This window comes from Geotrypetes seraphini, chromosome 9 (assembly GCF_902459505.1).
Source record: "Geotrypetes seraphini chromosome 9, aGeoSer1.1, whole genome shotgun sequence".
In the NCBI taxonomy this organism is placed as follows: Eukaryota; Metazoa; Chordata; class Amphibia; order Gymnophiona; family Dermophiidae; genus Geotrypetes; species Geotrypetes seraphini.
In genome coordinates, this window is record NC_047092.1 from 37,342,832 (window position 1) to 37,363,681 (window position 20,850).

Genomic DNA, 20,850 nt, shown 5'->3' on the forward strand with positions numbered 1-20,850 from the left:
AGGGCAGTGCACGGAAGTCAGGGGGGGTGAACGGAGAGTCGGGACAGCGCACGGAAAGTCAGGGCAGTGCATGGAAGTCAGGGGGGGGTGAACGGAGAGTCGGGACAGCGCACGGAGAGGCGGGGCAGTGCACGGAAGTCAGGGGGGTGAACGGAGAGTCGGGCAGCATGCGCGGTATAATCGTGAGCGCGTTATACCAAAGTTTTTGTGCTTATCATCGTGATTTCTGCGCGCTATACACGTGTGCGCGTTTTATACGGGTGCGTGTTATTTGCGTGAAAATACGGTACATTACTATCGTGACACTCTATGTGGATAAAGCTATTATTTTCTACTGCCTAGTTAATACTAGCAATGTGGCAATGCTATCACTGATATAATACCACAGCGAAGATCACAGGCACTTCAACAGCTAATAGTGGATATCTTCTAGTTCCCCAAGGAAAAAAAAAGAGAATGAAAAGCACAACAGTAACATTTTAGTATATCAAACCACTGCTGCTCTTCTAATTGAAAAGCAGAAGTTCTCAAGAGATCTACCATAGTATTGAGAGAGGCCATTCTCTTTGTAATTACAGTTGAAAAGGTTTGAAGTGGTTACAAAGCCCTCTGAACATGCAGGATATATGCTGCACACTTTCAGGATAAAAGTATCTGTCAGAGAAACATTCCAGCCCTGTTTCTTTGTCTCTAGGGGTTTTACACTCTTTTATTTTTCTTTTATAACACATAGATTACACATTGTAGTTTAGCCATCTTTCCTGATGAAATAGGAGTTCCAATAAGGCTAACTAACCCCATCAGGCCCGATACTATATATGACTGACAGTCACAAGAGAGACCTCTCAGGATTTATTTATTAACCATGTGCATGAAACACAATAGCAAGAAATGCTAACTGAGGTTATTCTATGAACGTGTCATTAGGTTCCCCCAGCTAGTCTAATTTTAGGATATCCATAATAAATATGCAAATGCACATTTGCATACAATGGAGGCACTGCATATAGAATGTTCAAAGCTTATCAATCAGAAACATTCTGAAAGACAGACAAGTTGGAGAACAAATGATGACCAGAGGACAAGTTTGGAAACCACTGGATTAACAAGCCTATATATACCCCCCCTTTTATTACAAAACCGCAAAAGCGGTTTTTAGCGCAGGCTGGCACGCTGAACACTCTTCGCTGCTCCCGACACTCACAGAGTTCCTATGAGAGTCGGGAGCAGTGCAAAGCATTCAGTGTGCCAGTCTGCACTAAAAAACGTATTCGCGGGTTTGTAAAAAGGGGGGAGGGGGGAATAGTTTTTAACACAAAGAAGATGAAATGGGAGTATTGCTAGTACTTATATATTGATTACTTTTGAAAGGAGTAATTTATTTATTTATTTTGATTTTTATCCCGTTCTCCCAAAAGGCTCAGAAAGGGTTACAAGAAGACAGACACAAAATAAGTTCACGGACATGACAGATACACTTGGGAAGTACATAGGAGGCGGCATAAAGGGCTGGAGTCTAATTTTGTTCTCATGTCAACAATAATTAATTAAAAAAAAAAAACCAACAACTCTGAAGGCTTTGCAATAAAAGGTTGATTTTAGGGGTAAAAAACACTTCTATCACAATTTAGAAACAAAACAGTTACATAGACATGATAATCTAAAGATGGCCAAACAAATAGAAAAAATGACAGCAAAAACCAGAAGGATGCTTGAGTGCACAGGGAAAAAAAACAATCATAGGTGTGTAGAACTTAATGACAAAATATTTAACATTTATCAAGTGCATTTTGACTATATAAACATAATTGTGCCCATTCCTAACAAAGCAAGCATACATGCTCAGAGCTGAAATGGGATGACACTGGACTTAAAGACAGCTGGAACAGCCACAGGAGGATGGATGGTAGATAGCACACATTCCAATCTGATGGCAGAGGCCAAGGCTGGGAAAGCAAGCTAAAGAGTCAGAGGAGGGCGAGGACGCAGACCCGAGGAAAAGAGGGTGGGTGGGATGTGGATCCCTTTTGCTACAATGCAGAAAATCCACCACTAAATTTACATTTTAAATTTATATCAGGTTTTGAGTTACTGCAGCAAACTCAGCTGGAGGAGAAATGTAAAAATGAGCATTTTCAACTAAGCAGCTGACATTCCTAAACATTCAACAAACAGCCTTTAGCAGAGCAAATACGAAATCACAGGTAAGCTGATATTGTATAAAAGGATAATGACAAGTCTTTTATAAAATATGTGAAACTGGAGTCATGAAACACCTTTAGTTCACGTTCCGTGTATGAATCATCACAGCCCCTAGCTCTATTCCCTCGATGTCTTCTTGTCCATGAAAGTAGAAGCAAAGGTTCCACTGCCTCCACCCTAACATGATAAAAGCATTAAAATCTCACTAACATATCACTTAACTTTCTTAGCTGCAGGACAAAGATGAAGGTTATCTCTTCCATATACCCAACAAATTATTTACAAAGCTACTTACAGAAAAGGTTTTAATTAAACACATGCTTTCCAAATTATGCAGATGTATATTGGTTATTTTATTGAGCTGTTGTGTTTTTATATAAAATTGGTCAAAAGCTGCATTCTGAAAGCCTTCTCCAGGAGGAAAAAAATCTGTTTATTGCTAGCACTTTAAACTAGGAGTTAGATGCTGTAGCTGTGAATTTTATATATTATTTAGTGGAATAAAAACTCAAAGGATGTACCACTGTATTTAGAGGCCATTTTGCTAAAACACATTACAATCTAGGCTTTAATATTTAGGGCCTTTTAAAGAATTGGGTATTGCAGGTCCTGCACTAATTACACATTAAGATCTAGGCTTAATGCATTGTAACAGAGGACTTCCCCTCTTGTTATGCCCAGATTTTCCAAAGTAATATTTAGGGCTTTTTAAAAAATTGTGGGGGTTTTTTCTAGGTCTTGCATTAATTTTTCAATTAGAACCTGGGATATGCAAAAAAATATAAGCAGCAGAAAGAGTTATCACTTCATATTTAGGAGGTGTTAAGTGCGCCTGTGTTAAAGAGATTAGGGGCTTGTTTTTTTTTTAACGCGTAAAAACTGATGGGCTTCTGTCGCAGCCATCATAGTAGCGATTGTAAAAAAACGAGTCATTCTTCAAAAAATGCTCATGCATATGAGCTTGGCAGAGAGTAGTGAAGACTCACTAAATTTGCATGTGCCCCTCTGTGATTACAGGGATGGGCACATGTGCAGAATAAATTAAAAACCAAACCATAACAACAGTGGGAGAGATGCCCAATCTCTCCTACCCAAACGACACCCCACCCACCACCACAGCAGCAGGAGATCTCCCGCCCAACCAACACCCTCCCAACTCCCCTCAGCAGTGGGAGAGTTGTCCATGCTCTCCTGCCGCCACACAACCCCCTCCCCGTGCCTTTGATGACTCCCCCTTACCTTATTTTCAGATGACTGGCCAGAGGGATGCCTACTCCCTCTTCAAAATGGCGGGCCTTCCCCTGAGACTCTGATTGGCCCAGGTTGTTTAAGGTCCCTCCTATGAATGGGGCCTTGAGTGTCTGCTGGGTGGGTGGGGGGGGGGCAGTTGGGCAGGAGAGATTGGGCCTCTCTCCTGCTGACAAAGGGGGCTATAATGCACAGTCAAAACACATGCTACAAGATGCACTGTTAACAGTGCTATTAATGTACTGGCACCCCTGGACCAGTTGCTGATTTTTGTCACCAAAAGCCAATGCTGCTCTTGGAGAATGGCTCAGTGATTTTTAAGAATCCACCGGAGTACTCATTTCAATACTGGAGAGCCCATATGCATGGCAGTGTCGGAGACTGCTAGAAAACTCGCTAAAGACTGAGATAATCTGGATTGATAATCTGCCACTAAAACGCATGCAGGCTAAACCGTCAGAAACCAGTTTAGCGACCATGTTAAATTTTTGAGAATCTGGGCCTAGGTTCTTACTTCGATAATCTTCTAGCCTGCATGGAGGGATAGGAGTCCTGACTAATGGGTACTTTCTGTTTACTCACAAGAATTGCAAAAGGCATCATCTATATTTTTCAACTCCAACTCCATGTGTCACTGGGCAGTGCCCCATCTCCTCAGTTTGAACCAAAGCAGTTGATCACCCCTAAAGAGGAGAAATAACAAGGAGGGGAACCCCCTGACCAAATTAAGTTTTTTCTGCTCTGCAACAAAGACAATTAATTATTTAGCAGATGAAACTCAATACACACCTACCTGTGTGCAACCAGCACTAACATTTAAACACCTGTTATAATTGGCTTTGCCATAGCAAACTTTCACATTGCATATTGTACTTGTTTGACAGGTGCATTATTCAATCTCTTATCAAGTCACAAATTGAGAGACAGATTTGCGTCCATTGTTACCAACTTCAAAGTCTTATTTATATTTTAGGAAATTGCCCACTTTGAGATTTCTTACGTACCTCAGTTTCAAAAAAATGAAAATCCACATTAGCTCCATTGAATAGCTCATAAAAGTTGTATAAGATTGTCAAGTTTCATTGGTTTTGCTTCAATGGCCAAGGAAATATTTTGACTCAAAGTTACCAACATTGTGCAGGGCTACAGTACATGGTTATGGTATGGTATCAAACAAAGAACTATATCTCCACAAGTATTCCACTGGCAGATCTTAAACTTTACCAGAGTTCATTTGGGTCATGTAAGATTCAACATACAAAGTTTCATCAAAATCCATGATGGTGAAGTGGGATACTTTTCTAAAATTAGACCACTTGACACAGAATGATCCTTAGGATTTATTTATATAAGAAGTATTTGAAAGATTTACATTATGTAATTCTCTGTTCACGCACAGACTTCTTTATATTGTTAACCACATCAAGCTGCAAAAGTTTTGCGGGTTATAAATAAATTTTTTATGTTATGTTCACACCCACTTGGCTGCCCTAAAGCAAACATTTAGAGTCATGCATTCTTGTCTAAGACAGGCAGCAGGCTAACGTGATATCCGTCAGGGTGGGAGTCAAGACTCAGGTCCCTCCTTATAGGAAAGAAGATAATTGAGGTAAGAACCTACAGTAATCTTCTCTTCCAGTGCAGGAGAGACAGAAGTCTTGATTAGAACATAAGAACATAAGAAATGCCTTCACCGAATCAGACCCTTGGTCCATCCAGTCTGGTGACCCGCACACGCGGAGGCCCAACTAGGTGCTTCATAATGTAAGGTCATGCATCTCGGAAATGGAAATCCTTGCAGAACTTACACCCTGAATGGAGAAACTTTAGCAAGGACTACGGCAGAACGAGACTTAGGAGTAATCATCAGTGCTGACATGAAAGCAGCCACTCAAGTGGAGAAGGCTTCATCTAAAGCACGGCAAATGATAGGCTGTATCAAGAGAAGCTTCGTCAACAGGAAACCTGAAGTCATGATGCCACTGTACAGAGCCATGGTGAGACCGCATCTGGAATACTGTGTTCAATTCTGGAGGCCACATTACCGTAAGGATGTGCTCAGAGTTGAATCGGTTCAGCGGATGGCCACCAGGATGGTCTCGGGGCTAAAGGGTCTCCCGTACGAAGAAAGACTGAGCAAATTGCAGCTCTACACTCTCGAGGAGCGTAGGGAGAGGGGAGACATGATTGAGACATTTAAGTACATCACGGGACGGGTAGAGGTGGAAGATGATATCTTTCTTCTCAGGGGACCCTCGACCACAAGAGGACATCCGCTCAAGCTCAGGGGAGGGAAGTTTCGTGGAGACACCAGGAAATACTTCTTCACGGAGAGAGTGATTGAGCATTGGAACGAGCTTCCAGTGCAGGTGGTCGAGGCACGCAGCATCTCAGACTTCAAGAACAAATGGGATACCTATGTGGGATCCCTACGAGGTCATGCCAAGGGATAGGGTCACTCGGACTGAATGAGCGGGTCAGTAGAGTGACAGTATAATTACAAGGGATAGGGTCACTAGGACTGAATGAGCGGGTCAGTAGAGTGACAGTATAATTACAATTATTCTTTAGGGGGTCAGTAGATTTAAGAGGGTGGGTAAATAGTGTGGGCAGACTTGATGGGCTATGGCCCTTATCTGCCGTCATCTTTCTATGTTTCTATGTTTCTATGACCTTGTTTACCTGTATCCCTCAATGTGATTTGCAAGGAGGTATGCATCCAACTTGCCCTTGAATCCTTTAATGGAGGTCTCTGTCACAACCTCCTCCGGGAGAGCGTTCCAAGCGTCCACCACTCGCTGTGCGAAACAGAACTTCCTGACATTTGTCCTGGGCCTGTCGCCTCTCAATTTCAGTACATGACCTCTTGTCCGAGTCACATTTGACAACGTGAATAACGATGCATCTTGCTGGATTTTATCTAGACCTTTTAGTATTTTAAAAGTCTCTATCATATCTCCATGCATTCTTCTTTTCTCTAGAGTGAACAAGCTCAGTTTTCTGAGGTGTTCTTTGTAGCTCAAATTTCCCATACCTTTTACTAGCTTTGTAGCTCGCCTCTGTACCCTTTCCAGCAGGGTTATATCCTTTTTTAGGTAGGGAGACCAGTGTTGGATACAATACTCCAGGTGTGGCCTGACCATTGCTCTGTAAAGCGGCATTATGACGTTAGCCGATCTACTTGTGATTCCCTTCTTGATCATGCCCAACATCCTGTTCGCTTTCTTTGCAGCCGCCGCGCATTGTGCCGACGGTTTCAGTGTCCGGTCTATCAGTACCCCTAGGTCCCTTTCCTGTTCGCTCTTGCTCAATGTCACACCTAACATTTTATATTCATGTTCCTTGTTCTTCATGCCTAGGTGCATCACTTTGCATTTTTCTATATTGAATTTCATCTACCACTTTTCCGCCCATTTCTCTAGCTGGTTCAAATCTCTCTGGAGTTCTTCACTATCCATTTGTGATCCAACTGACCGACATAGTTTTGTGTCATCTGCGAACTTGATTATGTTACTTGTTGTTTCCTCTTCCAGGTCATTTATGAATATATTGGATAAGATTGGCCCAAGGACCGAGCCTTGGGGCACACCACTTGTCACCTTTTCCCAGTCTGAGAACTTCCCATTTATGCTTACCCTCTGCAATCTGCTTTCCAGCCAATTTGCTATCCATCTTCGCTATTAATGTGATGTAACAAAGCAGTCCCCCCCTTAATCTAGGGCAGGGCAGATGAGCCTGCTGCTAGCATCGAGGGTCCAAAAGCGGGGTCCATTTGTGCTGCCACATCCACTCTGTAAAAGTGCATAAAGGTATAGAGAATGGACCATTTAGCTGCCCTACAAATATCCTCGGATGGAACCACCTAGGACTTTGCCCATGATGAGGCCACACCCATAATGGGATGCACTTTCAAAGAAATCAGCAGCTGTTTATCACAGCCAATGAACACAGAGGCAACAGCATTGTGAAACCATCTGGAAACGGTCACATTCGAGGTTGCATTCCTCATTTGGTAAAGTTAGTTAATATAAAAACAATGTCCTGAGAGATGAAAATCATTCACCTTCTTGAGATAACAGAGAACTTTTCTGACATCCAGTAATGCCAATACTTTGTCCTCTTTCCTGATGCCTGTAGCATGGAATGCCGGGAGCCAGTCTTCCTGATTTACATATAAATCCAAGATCACTTTTGGTTGAAAGGAAGGCATCATGTGTAGAGTCATGCCTGCCTCCTTGATTCTGAGAAAAAAAACTCCCTGCACAACATAGCCTGGAGTTCCAAAACCCTTCTTGCCGAGGCGATAGCCACTGCGAACTGTAAAATCCTCCCATGACACATTCTGTAAGGGTTCATACTGGGCCTAACAGAGGGCCAATAGAACAATCTTAAGATTCCACGTAGGAAATAGTTGTTGCACACTTCCTCCTGGTATCTAACTATGTCCAGAGAGAACACTAAAAACCCTTTCTTCACTTGATAGCAGGAGAGGTTTGCTACTTGCCCTTTGAGTGAAGCAACTTCCAGGTCCTGTTCAAGACCATCCCAAAGGAATGACAGGACTATGGATATGGGTGCTGTGTTTAGCCCTACCTTCAGATCATCACACCAGTGCTGAAAGATCTTCCAGTAATTAGCATAAGCCGCAACAATCACTGTCTTCTTGGACAGTAGAAGGGTAGCTAAAATCAGCTCTGAATATCCTTTCTGAGCTAAGGCTGTGCGCTCAAGAGTCACGCCATAAGACAGAAGCATTCTGGATCCTCCAGAGCAATTTGTTCCTGTGACAGGAGTGTTGGAAACATGGGTAGCTTGAGGCCGGCCATGTCTCTTTGTAGCCACACTAGATCCATGTGCCATGGCTGACTTGGCCAACCCAACGCTACTAGAACCATGAACCCTACCACTGGCCACAAGGGGAACACATATCACAGCTCTGCCTTTGGCCAAGGCTGAACTAGAGCATCCATGCCAGCACTTCCCAGCTCTAAATGCCGGCTGAAGTACCAAGCAACCTTCTTATTGTACGATGATGCCATCAGGTTGTTCACTCTAACTATATGTGCCGCCGAGATGGCTTCCAGCTGGGCTTCAGCCAAGCAGAACAACACTTGAGCCTCCATCTTCAACTGGCTGCTCTAAGGGCCTCCCTGTCAGTTGACATATGCCACTGCTGTGGCTTTGTCCAAGAAAACCCTGACTGCTTTGCCTTCTAAGACCTTTTAAAAAACCAGCAAAGTTAGACAGATGGCTCTTGGCTCCAAGCTGTTGATGGATCATTTTCTCTGAAAGGGTAACCAGTGACCCTGCACTGGGTGACCCACACAAAGGCCTCCCCAGATGGCATTCATTGCCAATATCACCCATGAGGGAATGCGGAGAGGCAAGCTCTTGGACAGCATCTCCGCCCAGAGCCACCAGCGCAGACTATGACGCGCTTCTACCGCCCCAAGTAACAGCCTCTGGGCGGATCCATTTGTGAAGATCAGCGGGACATGAGTGCGCTCTGGAGAGAGCACAGGCAGTCACTTTCTTCTCCTGCCTCTCCTCTATCCTCAAGGTTTCCTTACTTGCCTCCTCTGAGGAACGCTATAATTTTAGCTGTTTTGCTCTCTTGACTCTACTTTCTACCCTGCTTTTTGAGATGTTTATCCTTAGTCTGTAAACTACCGTATTTTCGCGGATATAACGCGCACCCGTGTAAAACGCGCACACGGGTATAGCGCGCAGAAATCACAATGACATGTATAAAAACTTTTGTATACCGCGCTCACGGGTATACCGCGCATGATGCCCGACGCTCCTTTCGCCCGCCCTGACTTTCCGTGCGCTGTCCCGACTCTCCGTTCACCCCCCCTGACTTCCGTGCACTGCCCTGACTTTCCGTGCGCTGTCCCGACTCTCCGTTCACCCCCCCTGACTTTCCGTGCACTGTCCCCCCTTGAAGTCCTGTCCCCCCTTGAAGGTCTGTCCCCATCCTGAAAGCCTGATGCCCCCCCCCGACGTCCGATACATCCCCCCCCCCCGGCAGGACCACTCGCACCCTCACCCCGAAGGACCGCCGACTCCCCAACAATATCGGGCCAGGAGGGAGCCCAAACCCTCCTGGCCACGGCGACCCCCTAACCCCACCCCACATTACAGGCAGGAGGGATCCCAGGCCCTCCTGCCCTCGACGCAAACCCCCTCCCCCCAACGACCGCCCCCCCCCCAAGAACCTCCGCCCGTCCCCCAGCCGACCCGCGACCCCCCTGGCCGACCCCCACGACACCCCCACCCGCCTTCCCCGTACCTTTGTGTAGTTGGGCCAGAAGGGAGCCCAAACCCTCCTGGCCACGGCGACCCCCTAACCCCACCCCGCACTACATTACGGGCAGGAGGGATCCCAGGCCCTCCTGCCCTCGACGCAAACCCCCCCCCCCCCCCAACGACCGCCCCCCCCAAGAACCTCCGACCGCCCCCCCAGCCGACCCGCGACCCCCCTGGCCGACCCCCACAACCCCCCCACCCCCCTTCCCCGTACCTTTGGTAGTTGGCCGGACAGACGGGAGCCAAACCCGCCTGTCCGGCAGGCAGCCAACGAAGGAATAAGGCCGGATTGGCCCATCCGTCCTAAAGCTCCGCCTACTGGTGGGGCCTAAGGCGCGTGGGCCAATCAGAATAGGCCCTGGAGCCTTAGGTCCCACCTGGGGGCGCGGCCTGAGACACATGGTCGGGTTGGGCCCATGTGCCTCAGGCCGCACCCCAGGTGGGACCTAAGGCTCCAGGGCCTATTCTGATTGGCCCACGCGCCTTAGGCCCCACCAGTAGGCGGAGCTTTAGGACGGATGGGCCAATCCGGCCTCATTCCTTCGTTGGCTGCCTGCCGGACAGGCGGGTTTGGCTCCCGTCTGTCCGGCCAACTACCAAAGGTACGGGGAAGGGGGGTGGGGGGGTCGTGGGGGTCAGCCAGGGGGGTCGCGGGTCGGCTGGGGGGCGGTCGGAGGTTCTTGGGGGGGGGGCGGTCGTTGGGGGGGGAGGGGGGGTTGCGTCGAGGGCAGGAGGGCCTGGGATCCCTCCTGCCCGTAATGTAGTGCGGGGTGGGGTTAGGGGGTCGCCGTGGCCAGGAGGGTTTGGGCTCCCTTCTGGCCCGATATTGTCGGGAAGTCGGCGGTCCTTCGGGGTGGGGGTGCGAGTGGTCCTGCCGGGGGGGGGGATGTATCGGACGTCGGGGAGTTGGCCGGGCAAGAGGGCTTGGGCTCCCTCTTGCTCCGATCGTGGATGCGGGTGCGGGTGGGAGCGCGTGCGAGCGGTCGTTCGGGGTGGGGGTGCGAGCGGTCCTGCTGGGGGGGTGAATCGGGCGTCGGGCGGGGTGGGAACTATGTTTAAAAACTTTTGTATACCGCGCTCAGGCATATAACGCGCGAGGGGTATGCGCGGTAGGTAAAAACGCGTATAACGCGCGCGTTATATCCGCGAAAATACGGTACTTTGCTTTGCCTGGCATGAAAAGGTAGTATTTGAAGCCCTAACAAACATAATATTAGTAGCAAAATAAAGCTGAAACAATTCCAACACCAATTGTAGCAGGTTAGTATTTAGAATATAAAGTACAGATTTCAGAAAAGCCTCCAATGTTCATATTGTGTTTTCAAATATAATTAGAGCTTCTCTTTGTATGGGTGTGCATACAGTTGTTTTAAATTAAAAGTATTTATTTTCTGGCTAATTAGAGGCTTGGACACAGCTCCTATGGTATTAGTACTACTGCTGGGCACTTTAACAACTGAATTACATACATATATTTCCATAACACAATTGCACTGTCATAATAAAACAAAAGTCACATTCCAGCTCTTCCTGTCAGTGCAAGAGCTAGCACATTCGCCTCATCCACAGCTCCAGGTCTCTCTTACCACCGTTCTGTCCTCAAAACCTTCTCTTTACCCTGTCTCCATCATTCTCAAACTCTCCACCCTTGTTCATTCTGGTCTCTTAAAATGAGCTCCAATATCCTTGCTGGGAACAGCTGTGCAGTGGGCAGAGGAAATGGGGGGCCTGGCAGCTGCTGAAAACTTATAAAGACAGTCAATCTCAGCATGGAAAAGGCACAAAAACAGTGTTGAGGATCTTAAGCCGGCAACAGGAAAGCTGACAGGACTAGAGGAAATATTTTTTGCCTGTAGTCAGCCAATAAAAGCTTTTTTTTACATACTGAGGTGTTTTATTTGTAAAAATCAAAATCAGATGTGCTAATATATATCAGTGTTTGTGTACACATACAGTATATTACACATATGAACATATATATACACAACTATATATATGCCTTCATGTGCTAATGCTATTTTCTGTTAATGCTTTCCCGTCCTGTAAATGTTTTTGAGATTTTTTGCCTTTCCATCTTGTAGGATGAATTTAAAATAAGGTTTTAATAATGATATCGTTAATTAATGTTTTATTGTGTTTGTATTGTTGAAACATGTTTACTATGGTTGGTTTTATTTTCCTTCAGCAAATGCATGTCGTTACAAAAAATTTTTATATAGGACCTTAGCATTCCAAGCAGGATTAATAAATTCATGTTTGAATCTTCTTGTTTCTCCATTTCTTACTTACTATCAGTTTTGAAAAGATCTTAACCCCATTTATTTAAATACAATATACATTATTGATTTTATATTATCATGTAGTTATAATGTACTTTTAATCTTTTTATCTATACTTATTTTAGTTTATATTGTGTTTTCCTTATTCATTAGTTTTAATGCTTGTATTAGTTACTTAGAATTTTATTATGTATGATGTTATTATTATATTGTATGCTGAGTACCTATTGTGTAAACCGCTATGAACTGCTGGTTAGGTGGTATATAAAAATAAAATTATTATATTATTATTATTTTTAAATATGTATACATGTAATTTTGTTAATTGCATAGTTTTTATGCGGTATATACATTTTTAAATAAATAATAAACTACATACATAAGAATCTGCTCAATATTAGCATTAAGGATTTTTATTTCTTTCTATTAATCACTGGACAGTAGTGTGCAACAAAATTCACTGTGAATCGAAGTATGATGCCTTAAGACTGCAAATCTTTAAAAAATGATAAGACTATGGTTTTGTTTTCACTAATGTTACTGAAGAGCAAAACAAAAAAGATAACTGTTTCTATTGTACACTCAAAAAAGTCCTGTTTTTTTACACCATCTCACAAGTTTTCCCAATAAAAGATGGAGAAAACTCATCAAGAGGTGTTCCACATTTATGCACCGATCAATATTATTTAATTCCGACCCTATACAATCACTTGCATTGCCAACTATTTCTCAAACTCAGGGATTAAAAACTATGGGCTCCTTTTACAAAGGCGGGCTAGGGCCTTAACACGCGGAATAGTGTGCGCTAAACTGCTGTGCGCGCTAGCCGCTACCGCCTCATTTTGAGCAGGCGGTAGATTTTAGGCTAGCGCGTGCTATAGTGCGCACTAATCCGGTGCATGTGCTAAAACCGCTAGCGCACTTTCGTAAAAGGAGCCCTATATCTGAAGATATAAATATTCAATGATACTTGTAGGGGAGGTCTGACTCAGGCTCTGATTCTATAAAAGGCACCTAACTCCTAGGCTCCATTCAGCACGGTTGTCAATCAGTCACTAGGCATTGTTTATAGACTAGTACTAGGTGGTGCCTAATTCGACTTAGGCACCAGTGTATTAGAATGGACTAATTTGTCAGCACTTAACACAGATGCCTACTGACACTAAGTCATACCATGCCTATTCTCCGCCACCTAATCATGCCCACTGTTCATGTAGGTGCGGGTAGGTGCTGTTAGACGCCTTGATCTAGGCGCCGGTAGGCACATGTCATACCAATTAAGCTAATTAAACAATTTTGAGTTCTGCAAAGAGCTTAGCTAGACGCTGTTGATCTACCCACTTAGTGGAGCCATTTACAGAATCAGGGCCCCAGTGGTTAATTTTACAACCAGATTTAAATAGTGCACCTACTTTTATACGATGAGTGTGCATAGACATCGTCGAGGGCAAAATCCGAGTGGAGTTGATGGAGGATGCAGAGTTGTGGCATGAAAGCATACTTTATAAAATGCACGTCTAAACACAGGCATTCAGTTATAAAATTAAGTCCATAGGGCTGGATTCTGGAAAAGCCACCAAAAGTTAGTCGTCGGCAGACTAATTTAAGGGTTTTTATTGGTTTTTAATGGTGCGATAATTGGTTGCGCCATTAAAAACCAATTAAAGCCTCATCAAAATAAAAAATTAGGCAATGCTAGGAGGCCTCCAAAAGAGGGCATGTTTAGGGGCAATGCCTTCAGCAGCACTAGGTGACATTAGCTGTGATTCCGCAAGGATTCTAGGCACTGGAAATGTAGGCCTAGGATCCTTGCTATGCACCAGTCTCCCTGATTCTGAAAGCGGCACCTGGCGGTGATTGACAACCAGATGGTGCTTCTTACAGAATCAGCCCCCAAATGTCCAAAGGTTTGAAATTTAAAGGAAATCATTATTTCTCTCTGCTCTCTGATTTTGCTTAAAAAATGATTAATTTGTAAAAAAATTTTTTTTTTTTTTAAATTAAAGCAAATAGTTTATCTGCTTGCTTCCTCTCACATAATTGTATACAAAGTCAATTAGATCAGAGCCGTGGAGTTGATACAACGACTCAGACTCCAGCTCCTACTGATTCAGAGCCGTGGAGTTGATACAACGACTCAGACTCCAGCTCCTACTGATTCTAGGCTTTAAAATTTTTCAGAAAAGAAATAAAAACCACACTTTTCAAGAAATTCCTGAAGCAGCAATAACACCACGACCTCTTAGTAACTCTAAAACTGACATTTGATCTACCCATTACTGCACTAATAATAACAAAAGAATCTCCACTATGACCACCTATTAACTCTCTTACAAACCACCCCACCCTCAACAACCCGCTAAATGTTCATAAGATCTACAACTTACCTCTCTAGCTAATCATTGTAACTCTGTTTTTTTAAATTAACCTTTTGTAATCCGCCTTGAACCGCAAGGTAATGGCGGAATAGAAATCCCTAATGTAATGTAATGTAATGTAAAGTGCTGGTAATTAGATTCAGCACAAAGGTATGTTATGTTAAGTAGCATTTAGATTCCACCAGCTCCCCTTAAATAAAGGTCCAAAGCTGATCAAAATCGACTACAGAGCAGACACAATTCAATACTGCAAGAAAAGACAAAAACATATCACAACAAATATTTCCTAAGTAAAAATATTTGTAAGTATAAAATGATAAATTTACCATATATTATAATGTGTTTATTTTTTTTAATTTTGAAGCTAGATTCAGAGTTGACACGCCTCCACAGCCCTGAAACTAAGACACATTTAGAATGAGTAATACAGAAGGACTAACTTATTCAAAATCAGGGTTAATAAAAATCATTTATTTAAAAAATTTGAAAAAAATTGGATTTTTTTATTAAATCAGATTTTTTAAAATTTAAATTGGATTTTTATAAATAAAATGCATTTTTGAGAAAAAAAATCTATCTAAAGATAGATTTCTATTTAAGAGCTATTATAATACAAAAGTTCGCAGGTAGAGTTGATCTCAGTTAGGGCTCTGGTCTTTGACTTGGGGGCCACCGCGGGAACGGACTGCTGGGCGCGATGGACCACTGGTCAGACCCAGCAGCGGCAATTCTTATGTTTTTAATTATGTAGCATGAAGCTGTATATTCATGCAATGTCAAATTTGTTGGTAAATTAATCCATTAACCAATTCATAATATCGCAGGCAATTTTTCTATCTAGAAGATCTTATGACAGATTTCTTAAAACTGTGAATTTGTACCTACAGAGATAACATGCCTCTTCTTCACAGCAACAATGCTATAAAATATACAGACTTGAGAAAAATACCTTAGCCCCATTGTTCCTTTGCAAATCGATGTACACAGAATCAACCCTTTACCTCTTAAGTGCTAAGTTTATATATCTGCACATGGAGCTAAGTGTGAGAAGGGAGGGGCAAGCAGTAAAATGAAAGTGAAACCTGAATACTCCACAAGTCTTAGGATCTTTGTGTGTTTAGCCTGAGGTTTACCATATTATTCTCTTCTTGGAGGAGAAAACCTATAATGGCAGCAGGCCTTAAAAGAGACCCAGTTTGGGAATACAGTGGTACCTCGGAATCTGAACGCCTCAGAACTTGAACGTTTTGGAATCCAAACTTTTTTTTGTAGTAAATTTTGTCTCAGAATCCGAACGCTGCTTTGGAATCCGAACGCCCTGCACACTGTATGCGTGTGTTTGTGCCCCAGAATCTGAATGCTGCTTAATATTTTACCTTGAAATTCAGTGTACTTATGAGTAAGGCAAGCATGCATACAAAATGCAACATTGCAAAAAAGAAATGCAAGGCGGCCCGAATAAAACATTATGAGCAGTGTTTTGATAAAGATGACAAAAGGAACATGTTTGAATAGGCAGGATCTTCAAGTGGATAAATATTCGTATTTTGATTTCATCATATTTCCTAAAGACTGCCCGCAGGAACTGTCATATTTGAACAAAAATATATTTGTTACTATTACTGCATACTACCGTCATTTTGATACAGTTGTTATGAAGTAATAAAGAGTTGAAACAAACAAATATTCCTTTTTTGGGCAGTACTGAGGGGCAGTGAATACTATGAGAGAACCATGATTTAAATCAAGACTTTCTGACTAGTGATTTAAATTGTGATTTAAATCTATTTGATTTAAATCAAATCCACCCTGCTCAAGATTTATAACAAATAAATCATACTTCAGTAATGTGGTTAAGTGGTGAGACACATTTTAATTATCTAACAACATTCATAAATGCCTCTTTCTGCACAATTGTTCTTAAAAGAGTGACTATCTTTTCAAGCCTTACCTTGTTATAGTACTGCACCTGAACAGAATGCCACTGCCCATCACTGACGCCTCCTGAGATAAATGGGGCAACAGTTGTTGTGGTCTCACCTGCAAGGTCAGTTAAAATACTTAATATATAGCAAAGTCTAGATATTTCTTTTTTTTTTCAGTTCAAATATTTTTACTGAAAATTGATCATATAAACAATTAGATAGCAGAATACATTCTCTAAAATATTTCCACATAACAATTCCCAACATAAGCAAAGGATATATGCATAATAATAAAATGCTAGAGTGCGCATGCGCTCTCGAAAATTCGTGCGGTGTGGCGCCATGAGGTGTGCTTCTGTGGCAACATTCTAACCTCACGGCGCATGCGGGGGCTGAAGGCGTGCGACTGTGCTCTCTCTCTGCCTCGGCACGTCACCGCCCGCCCTCACTCACCGCTGTCTCTCACTCGCTGCCTGCCCGCGTCCTCGCCGTGTCACCTCACTCGCCGCTGCCGCCGATCCTCTTCAGAGCAGCCTGCGATCGTGGCCGGCTTTAAAGAACCTCGCAGGCCGCTCTCCAACCTCAGTAGCACGCTCCCTCTGATGCACAGGATCGCGTCAGAGGGAACGTGCTACCGAGTTGGAGAGCAGCCTGCGAGGTTCGCTAAAGCCGGCCACCACGATCGCAGGCTGCTTTGAAGAGGAGCAGGCCAGAAGACGCCGGGATGGAGGGGAGGGTAAGAAGGGGATCAATACCGGGAGCCAGGGGGAGAGGGAAAGGGGGCTGCTTTGGGGGGAGGGGTGTGCTGGGGGAGACAGAAGGGGCCTTGGATAGGGAGAGGGAAAGGGGGCTGCTTTGGGGGGGAGGTGTGCTGGGGACAGCTTTGCTCTGGGAGGAGACAGAAGGGTCCATGGAGAGATAGGGAGAGGGAAAGGGGGCTACTTTGGGGGGGAGGTGTGCTGGGGACAGACAGCTTTGCTCGGGGGGGGGGGGGGGAGACAGAAGAGGGCCATGGAGAGAGAATTAGGGAGAGGGATTCTAGCACCCGTTAATGTAACGGGCTTAAAGACTAGTATATATATATAAGTCTAAAATAAACACCTCCCCTCACCCTTCCCCCCACATACAGAGAGTGTAACATCATACTCATTCATACACATGCATACCATTCATCCATAGGCAGTAGAATACATATTTTAATTTTCCCAACAATTAACATATCAAAGGCCAGAGATATACCATACAAAGAGTACTTGACATCATACTTAAAAAAGGCACCTATTCATTCCTAATCATGTTATTCTCCACAAATTAAGTCTAGATATTTCTTATTGCATTTTTTTCAATCAGGTAGACTCCTATTGAAATCTGATCGCCAATAGCATTTATTAAATTCTTATACAGTGGTGCCTCGCATAACAGACGCCTCGCACAGCGAACGCTGCGCACAACGAACTTCAGGTCTTGCTTCCCACAACGAACTTCGTTTCACACAACGAAGTCGCCCGAGCTGCATCGCTTAACTGCCCTCTCTCCGCCTGGCTCCCTGTGCAGTGGCGCTACATATTTTAAACCCCCCTGCCGCCGCTGCTGCATATTTTTAAGCCTCTGCCGCCACCGCATATTTTTAAACCTCCCCCCGCCGCCACATATTTTTTTAAAAAAGCCACCACTGCTGCAATTTTAATCTCACCCGCTCACTCGTGGTGGTCTAGCAAATTTCCCAGCCAGAAGCGCAGACAGAGATCAAGAGCAAGCCTTCTGTGCTACTGCCTGGGCCTGCGCTGATCTCTGAATGGCTGCAGTCAGCTCTCGCGGGACTCACAAGAACTAACTGCAGCCAGCTCTCGCGGGACTCACAAGAACTAACTGCAGCCATTCGGAGATCGGCATGGGCCCACACAGGCGTGCAGAGGAATTGCTCCTGATCTCTGCGCTTCTGGCCTGTACGCCACTGGCTGGGAAAGATGGGAGGAATTAAAAAAGGTATTGGGGAGTATGTGGGGGGTGATTATAATACACAGCAAGGATCAACAAAACCCCTGTCTCCCCTCCCCTTCACATATATCCCCTCTATATCATGCTAACAGCTCTAACAAGATAAATTTATCTTTTTTTATGTCATCTTAGCATATTTTATGCTACAGAACAAATTATTTTTTTTAACATGTATTGTTATGGGAAAACGCGTTTCACATAACGAACTTTTCGCATAACAAACTTGCTCCTGGAACGAATTAAGTTCGTTGTGTGAGGCACCACTGTATTTGTAAATAAATTATCTGGCTTCGTATACATTTTCCAAACAACTATTTTCTCATCAAAGTGGCTTACAAAGGCTGGAACACAGAGGCTTTCTGTTCCTTTAAGATACACTGGAGCCTATGATGTTGTGGGTTCTTTGCTATACTTTGAGCTTGTTTTTCTCGCATATGCTGCATACCATTGTCTTTCTGTTGAACTCAATAAAATACATTTGACTATAAAAAAAAGACACACTGGAGCCTGCACACCAATAGGACCTTACAGAGATCAGATGGAAAGTAACTTATTTAACTATACTTCTTGTTCTAGTTGTAGGGCCAGTATTAAACACTCTTTGTGTGTTTAAGTGCATTAAAAATGAGCTTAATAACCAACTAAATCATTTAAAGCTGTATTCCAAATCAGTTAAAAGAAGTGTGTTTTTATATTACTTGCAGAGTTTGAAGATCCATTACTTTAGTTCATTTTTGCTATACAGTACTCCACTGATATTCGTGGGGGTTCCGTTCCAGTACTGGGGTACTGGTGTTCAAGAAAGGATTAGACAATTTCCTGCTGGAAAAAGGGATAGAGGGGTATAGATAAAGGATTACTGCACAGGTCCTGGACCTGTTGGGCCGCCGCATGAACGGACTGCTGGGCACGATGGACCTCAGGTCTGACCAGTGGAGGCATTGCTTATGTTCTTATGAATATCGAAAAAACATGAATACAGGACGAAAAGGAGCTGGAAGATGCTCCCTGCCTGGTGCCGCTGCCCCGCAACCTTGAGGCTCCTGGACATGGACTCGGAGCGCTTCAGCTTGATCCCGGATGGGCTGGATTCCGTCACTCTGGGCTGCCCTTCGGATCTGGAGCACTCGCTGGTCATCGCTGACCCGCCGGTGCTCAAGAGTGACCTCCTGCAGGCCACCTGCCTGCCTGCGCTCTAAGTGCAGCTGCACAGGGAAAGCGGCCACTGCAGATCCAGAACAACCACCTGCTGCAGCTGGGCTTCAGGGACCGCGGCCGGGTGCAGGAGGAGGGCATGGAAGCCTGATTTAGGTGGTTTTTAGCCTGGGGAGGCAGGATAGGGCAGCTAGAGCGTCATCGAGTGAAGGAAATCACTCGCGGTATGATCAACCGCCTCTTCCTGCACTAAAGTCAGGCTTCACCAATCAGGAGCTGCTTTGACATGCAGCTCCTGATTGGGGAAGCTTGACTTTAGCACAGGAAGTCCTGGTCGGAGAACACCGCGAATAACCGGGACCACGAACTGCAAACCATGAATGACCGGGGGAACACTGTATTGGGGGGTGAGGGGAGAGTCAGTGTAACCAGCAGATCAAAACAATGAAGAAAGTATTTTCATGCCGATATCCTTGCATAACCCTACAGATGAAGTATTAACTATGCTTGGAGCAAGCTGCCCGAATCCCTATGGCAGGCTCAGTCTCTGGCAGTGTTCAAGGCCCAGTTAAAAGCCCACCTCTTTTGACTCCTTTCACCTTAGGTTCTGCATCCCTAACCCTATATGTCAAGTCTGTCTGTCCAAGTTAGATTGTAAGCTCTTCAGAGCAGGGACCGGCTATAAATGTAAAAATGTATAGCGCTGCGTAGCCTTTCAGCACTATATAAGTGATATGTAATATACATTTTAGTTCTAAGATGGACCACTGCTGAAATGTCTTAGAAAGAGAAAGAGATAATGGTTACTGAGGATGGGCAGACTGAATGGGCCAGTTGGTCTTTATCTGCTATCATGTTTCTCTGTTTGTGTCTTTAGTCTAAGCCAAAACGTTAAGAAAACTTAAACCATATTAAGGAAATAGTATTAAAGAGTAAAAATTATACAGCTGGTTAAAACTGTAACAGTATATTAATCTCCTGGCATGCAGTTGCTGGGCTGATCAGCATGAGTGAAGGTTGGGGAACGACCTGACAGTACTCAGAGCTAGGAAATGAAGAGATGTACTAACTAGAGAATGACATGGGAACAAATTTTTCCCCATCCCCACGGGAACTCATTTTCCTATCCTGGCGAGTTCTTTTCCTGTCCCTGCCCCATTCCTGCAAGCTCCGTCCTCATCTGCCCAAGCCTCAAACCCTTTAAAATCATAAGTAGCAACATTCTAGAGCTCAGATTGTGATGTCATAATGCCTCATTCCACCAATGCCTAAGCTCTGTCCTCATCTGCACAAGCGTCAAACACTTTAAAATCATAAGTGTTTGAGGCTTTTGCATTTAAGGCACAGCTTACAGGA

At 44.2% G+C, this 20,850-nt stretch overlaps 1 protein-coding gene across 3 annotated transcripts in view; it reads right to left on the minus strand.

Moving 5' to 3' along the window:
- CELSR1 (cadherin EGF LAG seven-pass G-type receptor 1) overlaps positions 1-20,850 on the minus strand; it is a 332,485-nt gene that overhangs the window by 173,540 nt on the left and 138,095 nt on the right. For all 3 annotated transcript variants that reach the window (XM_033957924.1, XM_033957923.1, XM_033957925.1), the window contains exon 5: positions 16,368-16,456. In XM_033957924.1, coding sequence (XP_033813815.1) covers positions 16,368-16,456 — 89 coding nt within the window. The remainder of the gene's footprint in view (positions 1-16,367; positions 16,457-20,850) is intronic.